The following is a 15,233-nucleotide window of genomic DNA, read 5'->3' on the forward strand; positions in this document are numbered from 1 at the left end:
CTCTAGCTTATCAGCTGCATGCAACTTGCAAATTGATTAAACCTGTCAAGTGACCATACAACGAGTTAATTGTTAATATTTGGTTTATGCAATTCGTACTTTGTTTACGAGTAAGTTTAATTGCCGTAGCCGTCGTGGAAACTTCTCTGATAGCGGTGCGAAATTCCATTGAACTTTTAAAACTGACGTAGCGTGTCCAGCATTGACGGCTTGTTTTATTGACGAACTGATAGATAGGCTGAGACTCAAACTGAGTGTTAAGGTAAGTAAAAATTGAAATTCAATTTTATTTCGGATACAAAAGCGAAGTGCTTAATTAATTGTGCTCGCGTTTCGACAATGAGTTGGCAGTATCGTCAGTTGTACATTTGAACATAGACACGCAAGTTGTGTATTCCGTATTCGGATCGGATCGTACGACTTGGGTCTCAACTATTTCGGGTTTTAGTTAGATAATTATGAACTACTATTAAAAGTGAGCAACACAGAGTGCGAGCACGCTTAAACCTCTTTATAATTGTAATTGCCAACACTGAGATACACACTAACAGCGCATACGTGTACAGAGTATATAACCTAAGAAACTATACTTTTGTTGAAGTTAATACTTGTTTGTGCTGTATTAATCGGGATTATAATTGCGAGTTCAAATGTTCAAGAATTATTACATTGAGTGTTACACTGTGATGAAAAGTCAAGTGAATATGTGCACAACTGGAGTATAACAGTTCGCAACGTCATGTAAGTAGTACAACATCAAAATAATGTCACGCTTACAATAGTGACTGTGGGATTGAGTATAACAGTTGCATACTAAAATACGCTGATGGCCTTAACCCCTGTTTTGCTTTGACTGCACATTTCTTCTTGGTGCTTAGGAATATCAAAGCAAAAGACAATGTATAACAGCTAACGATGCATTCGTTGACAGTTTAACTTGCTGACGGTTGCCATAATTACATACTTGCTTTTTAAATACTTGTGACTGAGTTCCACGATATAAAATTATATATGCATGAGTGTGTGTGATATATATTTGTATGTACATCTAAATGTACATACGTAATTGCGTTACTTCTTAACTACTAGAGCAGAGCGTTGTACACCACTCAACACATACGATGATGCGGGTATAAAGCTGTTGAATAAACCGCCTTATATTTTCAGTCTCTAAACGTGTCAAGAGCGAGCTAGACCTGTGTTGAAGACGCTTGATTTAAAGGATCTCGATCTCGATTTGTAACAATTGGATTAGCTGATTAAACCCGCATTGTAACGTTTCTTTGGTAAGTTCTAACAGTTTAACGTTAGCTTAACTTGATTTATGAATCTGCACCTTACGTAACTCTTCGCTATTTTGGTGATTTCTCTTTAACAAACGAAGAGCACGATACCTTCAATGACTTCGAGTTAAACACAAACAAAACAAAAACAACATAATTATGCAGGCGACAACTTGTTGCTGTCTCACTTACACTTGCGAGCCCTGACAAGTTGTCAGATTTGCGCGTCATTCCTTTTGCACTTACATTCGCATAGTTTCGGCTACAGTTGCTACTTGTGCTAGTGCTTGCAAAAAAAAGGGGTCACTGAAATCGAATCGAATCGAATTAAGCCGCAAACTGTGAAGGCAAATCATACAGAAAACTTAACAAAAAGTCAAATTTTTGTGTGTAGTGTAAAGTTCAATAACCATTTGGCATTGACCCAATTTAATAGTAAACAGTGAGATTTCAAAGAAATGCTATAAGTGAATATATGTAGATATTCACCCATAGGAAGTGTCACGTTGAAAGGAATCATTGACTTGCATAGTGAACATTAATAATTTCAACAATAAAATAAAAATTAACGAGTTGTGCATTTATCACCATGACAACTGCAACTAGTTACATGCCTAGGACAATGACTGTCGGCGTGGCCATCAGTGTTTCTGAGTCGGCTGCCATCGCTTCAGGTGAGACAGCACACAAATACATGTATGTACATACGTATGTATGTGTGAACGCTATTTACCTCTTATAAGTTTTTGGCACGTAAGGTTGAAGCACTTTTTATATTGCCCTTTAGCTTGGCCTTGCATATATACTCTTATATATATACATATATATATGTATATTTGTACTCTTATAAGTAAATACATAAATATCGTAAAAGTACATTACTTTTCTGACCTCAAAGCGCTTTTTACGATCAACTTGAAATGTTTGTCACCGTTTCAACTTTTATCCTTTTAATGGCCCGGCGTATATTAATTAATTTAATGAAAAACATTTCCGAAACTCTCTCATATAGACACAATGGTCAAAGCCCTTTACCTGTCAATGTCAAATTCCTTCTTTGAATAAATTGAAAAGTTTTTTTTTTTAACTGCTCTGCAGTCCAATATATAAACTTGTAATTAATTTCAATTTATTAAACTTCTTACTTAACCATTCTTTTTTTTTTTAAATTGCTCTGCAGTCATTGTATAAACTTTTAATTAATTTCAATTTATTAAACTTCTTACCTAACCATTCTGCACACAAACTTATTTGTTTTTTTCGTTTATTATACAGTTAATATATATTTAAAATACAAAATTTGTAATTGAATTAAGATTTTTACTTAAGAATTAATGATTTTTCACTATTATATGAATAGAATTTTATTTCACCACTCAATTATTACACAGTTTCCACAATCATTTAGTAAACTTGTTAAAACAGCCCTTTACGTTTGAAACTGTTTTATTTATTAAAATTTGTTACAATCTTTAATATTATTAGCATTTTGCCTCTTCCCCACCTCGTTTGAAATTGCTCGGCTTAATATCCAATCAGCTGATCAATAAGTTTCAGGTTATTTAACATTTACAAACCAGCTTAAAACGAAATCGAGAGTTGTACACCAAAATCGAGACTAATGAATGGAAGTGGAAGGTGTGCTGAAAAAGCTTTTCGTAGTGTTTGCTTCGCACGTGTTGCTTGCCGTTTAGACCAAAAATAATAATAATGAAATAGGTAGTCCATTGCCCATACTTGCCTGGGTGTTATTTGAAACGTGTTAGCCCTGTTGTTGTCGTCGTCGTCATCGTCGAACAGGTGTCATTACTAGGTAATTGCTAATTAACGTGTGTATCATCCATTGGGCGCAGCAGCAACATTGAACCGAAGGTACAAAGCTTCAGGGTCAAGTAAATGAGAGATGTGCTTGTTGCCCTTTAATTATATGCCTAAGATGATGCTACTGATCCACACACACACACACACACATGCGGAATATCCCATGCTCGTCATCCGATATAAAATAGGAGACAACAACAGCTGAGCAACCGCAATGAAAACCAGCTTTTTCAGTGGCATAATTTCCCAAATGCACTCAACATGCATCTCTCATTGCTCTCCCTTTTTTATTTTACTCTCTGTATTTCTCGCTCTCTCTCCCTTTTATACCCTAAGGTTAAGTTCGAATGATCTGTTAGATATTTAATCTTATTAATGGTTGGACCAGTGGCCACAATAATTGAAAGTGTGTCTTACTTGTGTTCAATTTGAATTCTATATTCAACTGCAAAAGTACTAAAATGTACCAAAAGCAGTATATTTTACATTACATCAAAAATATGGCATCTTAAATAACTCCTAAAATTCTTATCTGATTGCAAATTTTTAGAATTGTATTATGATTGTATTTTAAAAAAAATCGCAGCGTCAAAATAACGCTTGTTATTCGATTGATCCGTTTGCGTGCAAAAGCTACAAGCGCTGTCGAAAATTACAGCTCTATACGTTTCTGAGATCAATACAGATAGTTAGACGGACACTTTAATGTCAGTTTAAAGTGCATTTTCATTTTTCGATTTTAATAGATTGGTTGGTAAACTTCAATATTTATTTAACTTCAAAATTTTAAAAAAGAATATATTAGAGTTTATTTTTATTGTATTGAAATTGGAAATGGATCATAAATAATGTATAATGTTTGTATAAATATAATTAAATCAAGAATTATTCCACGTAAAATTTTCCTTTAGCACTTTACTACATTTAATGACATGTTAAAGAGTATTCGAGTTTCGTAGTTTCGTTTAGTTTTCTGACCCGCTCCGTGAGTATATCTCGCTGAGACTAGCACGTGAATGTCATGCTCAAGTTCAGCTTTAGTTTCAACTTTAGCTTCGACTTGAGCTTCAGCTTCCATCTGTTACCTGTTTTGATTCTTGGCTTGGTATAAAATCTCCGTAACGCGCTTTTTGCCACAACAGTCAGTTTCGTCAGCTCTTTCGGCTCCGTTGGACGCATTTTTAGTCGTCTCCATATTTTGCCGCCTTCTTTTACTCCGTCATTCAATTTTATTGTCGTCCCAAAAAACGAGTTTTACGTTTTCGGTTTCAGTTTCAATTTCGGTTTCGATTTAATATTAACTTTTGTGCTGTGTTGCGTTTTGCGCTGAGTGTGTACTACTTTTTTAGATGCTATGATGATTATTATTATGTTGTATTTGCTTTTTTGGCAAGCACATTAACAATTCATAAGTTGTTTGATTTTGGGTTTTGCCAAAGCAAGCATAAAACACTATACGGTTGAAACTTATCATTTAAATTGAGGTTTTCAACCCATGAGCATATTTGAATATATTAGCAATTAATTGTGGTTATCCAAATTGATACAAAATGATTTCGTTCCATCACAATGTAGATCATTCTTTTTTTTGATTATCTCGAAAACTATTATATCACCGTCATTATTAATACTTAAGAAGAAGTTCCTTATATATAGTATATATATGGTATATTTCGGTATATTATTAGAATACACATTTGTAATTTGAAGCCTAGAGCAAAACTAGTTTCAACCTTCAAATCATTGAACTATAACCAGTTGTACTCGAGAATTCAGCTCAAGATTCAATTAGCAAATACTATTTATCACAGTCTCTATTTATATAATTAAGTTTTAACGCCATACTGTGATTTGACATCCGTTATTAAATGTTTCAATTTGCTAACCAAAATATTAAAACTGAAACAAATGTCAAGGTTAAGAAGATAACTCCATATTTTAGAGTAGCTCCAAAAATAAATAACCACTTTCAATAATATGCAAACTTTGTCGTTATGCTAACAGAAATAAAAGACTTGACATCTTTTGAATAAAACATTAAATTAAAAAAAAAGAGAATATAAAAATTAATTAATTGAGACATACTGTAATTCAACATACGTTAAATGCTCCAAAAATAAATAACCACTTTCAATAATATGCAAACTTTGTCATTAAGCTCACATAAATAAAAGACTTGACATCTTTTGAATAAAACATTAAATTAAAAAAAAAAGAGAATCTACAAAATAATTACAAAAAGTAGCTGAAAATCAACATCAAAATGAGTAAGTATATAATTACCTTAATATTTGTAGAGAGAACTTTTACATACTATATGTGCTTAAATACTAAGTGTATAATTGACTATGATTTATTTAGTTAGTTAGCAATTTTTAAGTGGTCAGACCAGAGATCAAAGCCCAATTTCAATTTTTCTCCAGTTACGTATACTAATTGAAGCACAATTATCATTTTCTCTATTCGCTCCTCTTTATTACAGGAGTCCCCACCATGTTGTCGGATATTGAAAGTCTGCCCTCTATTCAATTGGGCGATTTCACACTACAATTTGAACTCGGCGATGCCACTGCCCCAACAAAGGAAGTTGCGGTGCGAGAGTTACGTGAATCTCCCGAAAGACAAAAAGAGGCAACTAAGGAGCTAAAGCGCCTATTGGAGGGTGAGTATAAATATATATATGCATATATAAACTTGCAAACTTGTTTTGCAAGCTCAAGAATACGGGAAAAAAAGATTTCATGGGTATCTGGTTAACTTTCCCCATGAATATTAATATGTAGAATCAAGGTGATCCCCATATTAACATGTAACAACGTAATCAAAGTGGAACAGATCTGAAAAATCTTTAAGTTGCATTTGTAAAGTATTGTTTTTGTCTAAGATAATCGTTACATAGTTATATTCTCTGATTCCATTATTAATAGAAATCAGATTCAGATAATCAATGAGATTTGTACTATAAATAATTTCAGGAGCTGTGCTGATCTAAATATGGCTTTACAATGTTGTTGTCTAGCCTTATTGAAATGATCTTCCATCTCAGATATAAAATTAAAAGTAGATATTTTAAGAATCGCGTAAAGCTGAACAAATCCCATTTGTTTAAGCTTACATAATTATTAATAGAAAAGTCGCATCGTAGCATGTCGTTAATCATAAGGTACAAGTTTTTACTTAACTCGTAGATTTTAATGGGTTGAAAGTCGATTTCCTGACATTACGAATTGACCCCTTCATTAAAGAAGCTTACGACGACATTGTAGATATAAATATACAATTTATATCAGACGCACGTAATGGAAAAAGGTCATCGAGATCAACACTTAGCGAACCGTTCATTAACTTTTGTATAAACATTTATAGATCTAGCTAATAACTAAGTATTTACTCTACACGTTTGCTTTGCAGCTGAAACCGATCTCTACTGTCCCAAGGACAATGAGGAATGGCTAATTCGTTTCCTACGGCCTTGCAAGTATTATCCTGAAAGTGCCCGCGACTTGGTAAGCAGTTCTATTTGCTCTCATTGCACTCTCTAATGCATCATTCCTTGTACTCATAGATCAAGCGGTACTACTCGTTCAAAGTGAAGCACTCGGACGTTTATAAGGATCTGAAGCCCACACGGGAAGCAAACATCTTCAAAAACAACATCCTCACAGTGTTTCCCAATAGGGATCAGTGTGGTCGCCGTATTCTTCTTCTTGAACTGGGCAGTAAGTGAATTATTCTTTGAGTGACTTTACTGACATCACATTAATAAGCGTTTGTCCATGTTTAGAACGCTGGAAGCACAAGCAGGTGACTCTAGATGAGGTCTTCAAGGGCGCTGTCATTTTCCTCGAGGCTGCCATGCTTGAGCCAGAGACACAGATCAATGGCGCCGTTGTCATCTTCGATATGGATGGCCTCAGCCTGCAGCAGACTTGGCAGTTTACGCCACCATTCGCCAAGCGCATTGTCGACTGGCTACAGGACTCGGTGCCGCTGCGCATCAAGGCGATTCACATTGTAAACCAGCCAAAGATCTTCAATGTGGTGTTTGCCCTGTTCAAGCCGTTCCTGCGCGAGAAACTGCGCAGTCGCATCATCTTCCACGGTACCGATCGCGAATCCCTGCACAAGTACATGTCTCCCAAATGTCTGCCATCCTGCTATGGCGGCATCCTCGAGCTGCCCCGCATCGATGGCGATCAATGGTATCAGCTGCTGCTCATGTGCGATGCCGAGTACGATGCCATCAATTCGTATGGTTACAAGAAGAAGTGAGCGGGGCCTTGAACCTAGCAATGTGCACAGCAAGTGATATTCTCTCTCGTATAGCCACAACTCGATTAATTAAGTCAATCAACTGTTATACGCTTCTCCAGCCAACGCTTGCGATAGTCCTTAGAGCCAAGAAGTTTGCCTTAGTCTTAAGCTATAGATTCCAATCTGGCAGTAAGTGTTATAACTATCATAATCAACTTTAAACATATTTAAATGGGGCGATGTATACTTATAGCTTGTTATATTTTATGCTTTTATAATGTACTTACTTAGATTATATATTTACACATATATAAATCTCACTTCTAATATTGAAACAAACTCTCACAAACTTTGACTCCAATTTATTTGAGTTGCATCATGCGTGTAATTTACAATTTAAGTGTTTATACTTAGACATACAAATCTCTTGTTGTTGTCAAGACCATTATTCAAAGTCGCTTTCATTGTTTCGTGTACATTATATGTTAATAGACACTTAAAATGTCACTTCAATTGTCTGAACTATGTTTTTCCCACAGCTTCATATACATTTTGTTGTCGCGATTTTAAATCTTTTTTTGGTATACCAGTTACTGTTACTACATTAAAAATTGTATAATAGCTAAAGCAGTATAAACAAAATGGTCAACTCAATTGATCCGATTGAAAGGCACAACTGTCATATAAAGACCGTAAACATTTATATAAATAAGTATATAGTTAAAGTGTTCTACACATACTGGTGTATAGCTTAATAAGCACATCTTCAGCATATTTTTGGAAACCTTGTCTTTCACAGCTACATGCCACTCTTCAATGTTAACAAATTTCAAACTGTTATACAAGTTTCATACTCAAGAAAAGTACCATTGTTATGTAGACATTGTAATTAGCTTATCTACTGTGATGAGAACACTTACTCGCTAATCTTTCGATTTGCCTTCAACTCAGAATCTGTTTCCTACATTAGACTTAATGTGTATTTGGTCTGCGCTATGACTCGGCTGAACTATCATTTAGCCCGACTGGAATGTAATTATTGCCTCTGGCTAAGTATTTAATGTAAAAACAACAAATATAAAAAACAAACTTGCCCCACTCACGCAGTCTGAGCTCACAGACGGTAATTGCTCGATGGCGCCTTGGGTGAACTACGTGCCTGACCAAACAAGTGGCGCGACATTGAGGAGGGTGAACGCATGGCAGCATCTGCAATTTGCCCATCATCGTCGTCCGCATCGACGACGTCAGTTGGTTTACCGCTCCCTCCACCGCCGGTGCAGCAACTGCGACGTTGCATCAGCCGAATGGGACGGGTCAAATCAATGGTGTCGCCATTTTGTCGCTGCTCCGCTTCGGCTACGCACTCCATTGTCTTCCATTGGCGCAGGCCAAGCACGAAGGCGTCCGTCACATTGGTCGCCGTCTTCGAGGAGGTCTCGATGTGTGAGGCAATCGATTGCTCCGCACACCACTGTTGCACATCCTCGCGTCCCACTTGTCGCTTATCCGGTCGAATGTCATTCTGTAAATGCAGACGCGACAGTCTTGTGTTGACATTGACATTGAACTGCAAGTTGTTGGCAAAGCTTACCTTATTCCCCACCACAATAAAGGGAAATCTGTCTGCGTTCACGTCCGCATAGTTGAGGAACTCGTTGCGCCATAGTCGTAGTCCTCGCAGGCTATCCCGATCATCCACGGCATAGCAGAGCAAGCAAATGTCAGAGCCCCGATAGAAGGGCGTTCTCAAGGCACGAAAACGCTCCTGTCCAGCTGTATCCCATATCTAAAATTAGAACAACTTGCATCTTAATTGACATTCAATTAACGCTTAATTGAAATTTGCAATTTTGTTGATTACCCCGACGTGAAAATAGTGTGTATCTCTAGACCCTAATTGAGGTCACAACTATATGCATCATTTTCAGTGTAGGGTCACAGACAGAAAGATAGCAAAAGTTTGCGTAATGCCGAGCTACAGTCACACCAGCTGAAATCTCCTAAGCCTAGACCTCCAGAGGCAAAACCCGGCAACTGATAGCGAATCGCTGATAAGCAAATCAAAACAAATTCAGACAAAAGGCAACAAAAGAAATGAATAAACACAGGTGTGTTAACTAATGACAAAAACAAGCTACACAAAACATTTGATCAAAATTTAAAACAAAGTTTTTAAGCAGTCGCACGGAATCGATATATACTTAATAGAATTCTAATTTGGTTAGACATTGATTATATTAATATGTATCAGTAATAATTCTGATGTGAGTATCAAATTGTATCTTGGTAACACATAATAATAATAGCTGGTATTATTTTCACTGTAGTATTGAATTAATTACTTAATCAACATTGGCCCTATGTCAACAAAATTTGATATTCATATACAGTAGTAGGTTATCCATTCTAACAATGAGTACTTTCGAATTTCTTTAGTTCAGACAGATCTTATTCATTTACTAGTAAATAATGCACACATTTTACATGAAGTCAAGAGACATCAAGCTCATATCTACCTTATAGTTCAATATATATGTACATATTTTCATTCAATTAGAGAGAAAATGTGTTAAAAGCTCATATCCATAGAAAGATTCTAAGCTTAAGATACAATAGAGGTGTGATCGACGAGGTTCAGCAAAGGCCGCAATATAAATGATCTCTCATAATATTCCATGTCAATAGACATTATCTCTAATGCAAGCATCTTCAAGAAAACTGGGTGTAATTTTAGATATAATTTTGTAGCGGTTTGCTTTGTCCAGAAGTGTATGAGAAATCCAGAAACCCCTGTTTGCATCTGCATTTATTAAGTCCGTTGAACAAGCAACTGACTCAACCAGATCTTAATATCTTTTCAAAACCTGTTTACAGGGTATTTCCCTGAGTGACCATTCATACTATACTAATGAATATATACTCCACGCATAAAAGACCTCTACGCTTACGAAATCACACACTTCTTGCTGTTTTTTTGGTCAAAAATCACCGAAGCGTTAACAAAAACTCTCTGCTTGATGGCATTGTTGCAGAAAATTACAGCAAAAATGTATGACTAAGAAGAATAATAATGAACAGCACAACCCAATAGGAATTATGGTAAGCTTTTGAATGTTTTGCAACTATTTGTTGTATTGAACATTAACATTATCATCGATTATAGCGTCAATTGATTTGAAATGGCATTGTGCACAGCGATCTGAGTACACTTCGAGCTTTAGCCTGTTGCATATTTATAAGGCACATACAGACAAAAATTGTCCGACTGTGAAAATGTGAATTCAAATGAAAGCCGACAGCATAAATAAAGTGCATCATCGTGGATGGATGGGAGACGGATAAAGAAGAGGGTTGGAGAAATAAGCGCTAAAAACACTTGGCGAAAACTCTACTACATATCCGTTAGAAGCGACTTTGGAATTTATATGAAGGGTTTCCTACGCATGGGAAGACCACACATACATATGCATACATATATCTTCATACGCTGTTGCTTGCTTAGACATTTAGAATGTAAAACAAAGTGAGCGCATTGTTGCTTCAGTTTGCTGTTAAGACGTACGTTAATTGAGCGTTTGTAGGTGTGAGTGTATGCGAGTGCTTATACCCGTTATTCACAGGCTAGAAAGGTATTATCAGTTGAAGACAACGGAATACATTTTTTTAATGAAAATTTTGTTTACACAAAATCTTTAAACGCATAAAGTATATATGTATACTCGTATATATAATCTTAATCCAATGCGGCTCTTTGAACACTTCGATTTAAGAGACTATAAAAGAAATAACACCAACATAGTATATTATGTTGAGTTAACGCATATGAAGAAACAATTAAGTATGCAAGTTATAGTTACACTTAACATTATAGCTATTGATAATAAAATTTGCAATACTATTCTAATGTCAACGTAATGTTGAGATGCTCTAAAAATGTTAGCAACGCAAAATTGCTAGTTTTTCTTAAAAATAGATTACGGGTATTTCACCGTAGACACCTCGTATTCTTTTTTTGTTTGACTATGTTGTTTGTGTGTGTGTGCGTGTGAGTGGGGACAGATGGAAAGATAATAGTCGGCAGCCGCTGCTGAAGTGAACTCAAACCAAATAAGAGTTTACTACGAACTAAGTCACGACAGTGCGAGCTGAGCACGACTTTAGGCACGAAATGACTAACATCGTGTCGTAGAAACTTCCTAACGATATAGACAAATACTTATGAAATGCACTATTAAAAGCTTTGTGCTAGAAATCAATCAAAACTTTTACTTTACTATCTGCCCAGTTGAAGTAAGCGAAGTGACCGCAAGCCCAAATTAACGGAACTGAACGAAGCCAAATAATTGAATTAGTAATTTGAAAGTGTCCCTTTCTCTGTCCTGCTCTTTCACACACACTGACCTGCAGCGTGTACTTTTCTCCGTCGACTGTGATGTCCTTGTTCATGAACTCCACTCCAATGGTATGGAAATTGTTTTCTTCATAACGATTTGATACGAAGCGTGTGAGTAGCGCCGACTTTCCCACACCACCGTCGCCCAATATGATGACCTTGAGTAGTTTATTTTTTTTGCGGCGGTCGCATATTTGTCATTTTTGTATTTGTACGTAGGGGGAACCAACCGCCGGTTGTCGCAATAGCAACAATAATAAAAAATAATATAAAGTAAATTGCTGTAAAAACTGCGCAACAGTAAATTATCACTACACACACGTCACGCGGATCTGTTTGAATTCAACTTCTTTTGTCTCATCAATCATTTATCTCGTTGCAAGGCATTTATTTACATTTATTTATTGTTGTAATTATAGTAACGTGCACTTTTTGCCCAACTGACAATTAAACCATTGAAATTGAACACTCTGTTGAGCTTGCGTTCAACCGCGCGGTGTCGCTACTAATGACCAATGTGACCGCGGCTTGCATTTCAAATACACCAAAAGCTACAAAATACACTAAATCTAAATCTACTGCAAAAAAAGGCCAATAAATATACTACAAAGCTGATCTTATTTAAAAGAATTGCTTTTAAGCCGTTCTTTAAATTGCCGTATTTTGACTTGGCAAGTCTTATAGTGATTTACTCTTTCGACAAAATGGACTACCGCCGGGCAAGGGACATTGCATTGACTAACCGGATTACTATTTCACTACCAAAAATAAGCGAATTAGCATGTTGAATTACTGAATCTGTTCATAGAAATGGCACGATCTGATGATGTTTGTAGTGATTGTGAGCAAGCAAAAAATAGTTACAATCCAAACATCATATCGAGTGATTGCTGCTTCCTTTAGGGCTCGAAACATCGCATTTTATTCGATGTGCCTTAAATAAAACATCCCAATTTTTGTACTAAGCAACACATACACAAATTTTTGAGACATCGACTTCAAAGTAGAATTTTCCTGAAAGTAGACTGCACTTTTCGAATTAATTTAATTCTGCTATTTTGTATAATAAAAAAACATCCACTTGATCACCCTGCTTAGTTCAAAAAGATTATTGCTAATGCTTATATGATTTAGAACTATTTTAACTTCCCTTTGCCTTGAAATCACAGAAAACGGAATATGAAACTATTAATAATGAAATAATTTTGAAATTGCAATATTGGTAATGGAGAGTTGGCAAAACTAGTTCCCAAGTTGGGCTCATTTAACTTGAAAAATAACCATTTCGAGTAGTGATTTTGTTATTATTAAATACAAAAGTTTCATATTATAAATGTCGCTTGTTATAAATTAATATTGATTTGTGCTTTCAGCCTTTGATAACAGCAATGGGGCGCATTTTGATGCACTTCTTGCTGATTCCCGCCGCATGGCAGGTGTCCACAACATCCGTGACGTCCTTGTACGCTTCGGGAGCTTCTTCCATGACTAGCTTAGGACTGGCCACCCGAATGGCAATGCCCAACTGATCCAACTTGTCCAGCACCTCCTTATAGTCGAGATTGCGACGTGACTTCGCACGCGACAAAGCGCGACCCTATAGACCATTCAAATTTAAAATCGATGCTGATTTAATAACTCTCTTATGTTGTGCTTACCGCGCCATGGCAGGTGCTGCCGAAGGTCTCGTGCATGCCTTGCTCTGTACCCGTCAAGACGTAGCTGCAGGTACCCATGGTGCCACCAACAAGAACTGGCTGCCCAGTTAGCTGATAGTCCACGGGAATCAAGGGATGATGTGGAGGGAAGGCGCGTGTTGAACCCTTGCGATGCACCAGCAGCTTGCGCTCCTTACCTTCGACAATGTGATTCTCCACTTTGGCAATGTTATGGGAAACATCGTAGATAACATGCATATCCAGATCATCGGGCGTTGTGTTAAACATCTTTGCAAACGCCTGTCGCGTGAGGAACGTCATCGAACTGCGATTGACCCAAGCAAAATTTGCTGCGGCCGCCATCGCCTTCAGGTAATTCTGACCCTCAACAGAGTTGATGCGAGCACAAGCCAATTGGCGATCGTTGGTTTCGATCTTGTCGCGCTTCATGGCCTTCTCCATCTCGACGAGCGCATCGGTGGCCACTTGATGACCAAAGCCGCGACTGCCTGAGTGAATCATGACCACCACCTGTCCCTTCTCCTCGATGCCCATTTTGGAGGCGCTCCACTTGTCGTAAATCTCATCGACGACTTGAATCTCGGCATAATGATTGCCAGCGCCCAGTGTGCCTAGCTGCGGCAATCCGCGTTTCTTAGCACGCATGCTCACCTTGGCGGGGTCGGCGTTCAGCATGCGACCATATTCCTCACAGTGCTCCTTGTCCTCGGCCCATACGTAGCCCTCGCGCAATGACCAATCCATGCCCATCTCGAGTGCCTCCTCCAGATCGCGGGCATTCATGGGTATGATACCCTTGGATCCCACGCCCACCGGTATGTGATCGAAGAGCGACTGCGCCAACTGCTCTTTGACGGGCTGCACATCTTTTTCAAAGAGATTTGTGCGCAGCAAACGTACGCCGCAATTAATGTCAAAGCCCACGCCACCGGGACTTACCACGGACAGTGGATCATCCATATCAAATGCTGCCATGTTGCCAATGGCAAAGCCATACCCCGAGTGAATGTCCGGCAAACCAATCGAACGTCCTACGATACCTGGCAGTGCAGCCACATTAGCAATCTGCTTAACCCCGGGCAGGAAGCCGCCAACGGCTCCAGGGCGACACGAGTTTTTCAGCTCCTCGAGCATCAGCTGTTCCAGGCGACTGTTCACATAGAAGCAGCCCTCCACGTTCATGTTGGGCTGGAAGCCCTTCTTGATGCGCCAGCAATGATCATTGATCTTCTCTAGATACTTCAGTTCGTCGTTGTACGAACGGACCACCATTTTGCGTATTAAATTAAATTGAATTAGTCACCGGTTTTTATTTACTTATGTGAAATTGATGTTATCTATTTCGTCAACATTCGCAATACAGCTGATGTCAATAAATCCGGCCGGTAAATTTTGTGCATATCGATATTGATAAGTCGTTCATCCCATCCCTGGCATGTGAGCAAAAATGGTTCAGTTTTGACTTGGAACAAATGTTCACCCAATATTTATTTTTTAAAATTAGTTCAATCCAAATTCTTTAAGAAAATGTGAAAAGCTTTTATGAATTAAATGAAATTGCAGCAATATCAATATTATTGATTTTCCAAAATATCGATATATTTCCAACACGCCCAGGCAATGAAGAGTGTGACCATCCACTCAGAATATACGATTTTACATCGCACAATGTATCAAAGCAAACGCCTCTACAATCCTAATATTTGGGTGATAGAAGGCGCATCTGTTTGAATTCCGAGCATTTTTTTTTTTAAGAAGTTGCAATTTAAAATCCAACCGAACTATTGTTATAGTTTAACC

General features: G+C 37.5%; 3 protein-coding genes across 5 annotated transcripts; 1 reads left to right on the forward strand and 2 right to left on the reverse strand.

The window, feature by feature from the left end:
• The first annotated feature begins 1,167 nt into the window (after nt 1-1,167).
• On the forward strand, nt 1,168-7,698 carry LOC132798129 (alpha-tocopherol transfer protein-like). Of its 3 annotated transcripts, XM_060809859.1 has the most exons (6): nt 4,252-4,434; nt 5,263-5,371; nt 5,587-5,766; nt 6,516-6,610; nt 6,670-6,823; nt 6,889-7,698. In XM_060809859.1, the coding sequence occupies exons 2-6, from the start codon at nt 5,368-5,370 to the stop codon at nt 7,374-7,376; spliced, it is 921 nt and encodes a 306-aa protein (XP_060665842.1). In that variant the 5' UTR covers nt 4,252-4,434; nt 5,263-5,367; the 3' UTR covers nt 7,377-7,698. The 3 variants fall into 3 exon arrangements, with proteins under 3 accessions (XP_060665845.1, XP_060665841.1, XP_060665842.1); XM_060809862.1 differs by lacking the exons at nt 4,252-4,434; nt 5,263-5,371 and adding an exon at nt 1,168-1,286; XM_060809858.1 differs by lacking the exons at nt 4,252-4,434; nt 5,263-5,371 and adding an exon at nt 1,571-1,957.
• Nucleotides 7,699-7,705: 7 nt separating this feature from the next.
• Nucleotides 7,706-12,268, reverse strand: LOC132798131 (ras-related protein Rab-9B). The gene is given in 4 exon segments (XM_060809867.1): nt 7,706-8,883; nt 8,953-9,147; nt 11,763-11,930; nt 11,932-12,268. Coding segments are annotated over 4 exon segments (798 nt in total). The 5' UTR covers nt 11,956-12,268; the 3' UTR covers nt 7,706-8,472.
• Nucleotides 12,269-13,037: 769 nt separating this feature from the next.
• Nucleotides 13,038-14,814, reverse strand: LOC132798221 (RNA-splicing ligase RtcB homolog). The gene is made up of 2 exons (XM_060810000.1): nt 13,413-14,814; nt 13,038-13,351 (listed from the first exon to the last, which is right to left on the reverse strand). Exons 1-2 carry the CDS (start codon nt 14,703-14,705, stop codon nt 13,124-13,126), a joined length of 1,521 nt encoding a protein of 506 aa, XP_060665983.1. The 5' UTR covers nt 14,706-14,814; the 3' UTR covers nt 13,038-13,123.
• Nucleotides 14,815-15,233: the final 419 nt, after the last annotated feature.

This window comes from Drosophila nasuta, chromosome 2L (genome assembly GCF_023558535.2).
Source record: "Drosophila nasuta strain 15112-1781.00 chromosome 2L, ASM2355853v1, whole genome shotgun sequence".
Lineage (NCBI taxonomy): Eukaryota > Metazoa > Arthropoda > Insecta > Diptera > Drosophilidae > Drosophila > Drosophila nasuta.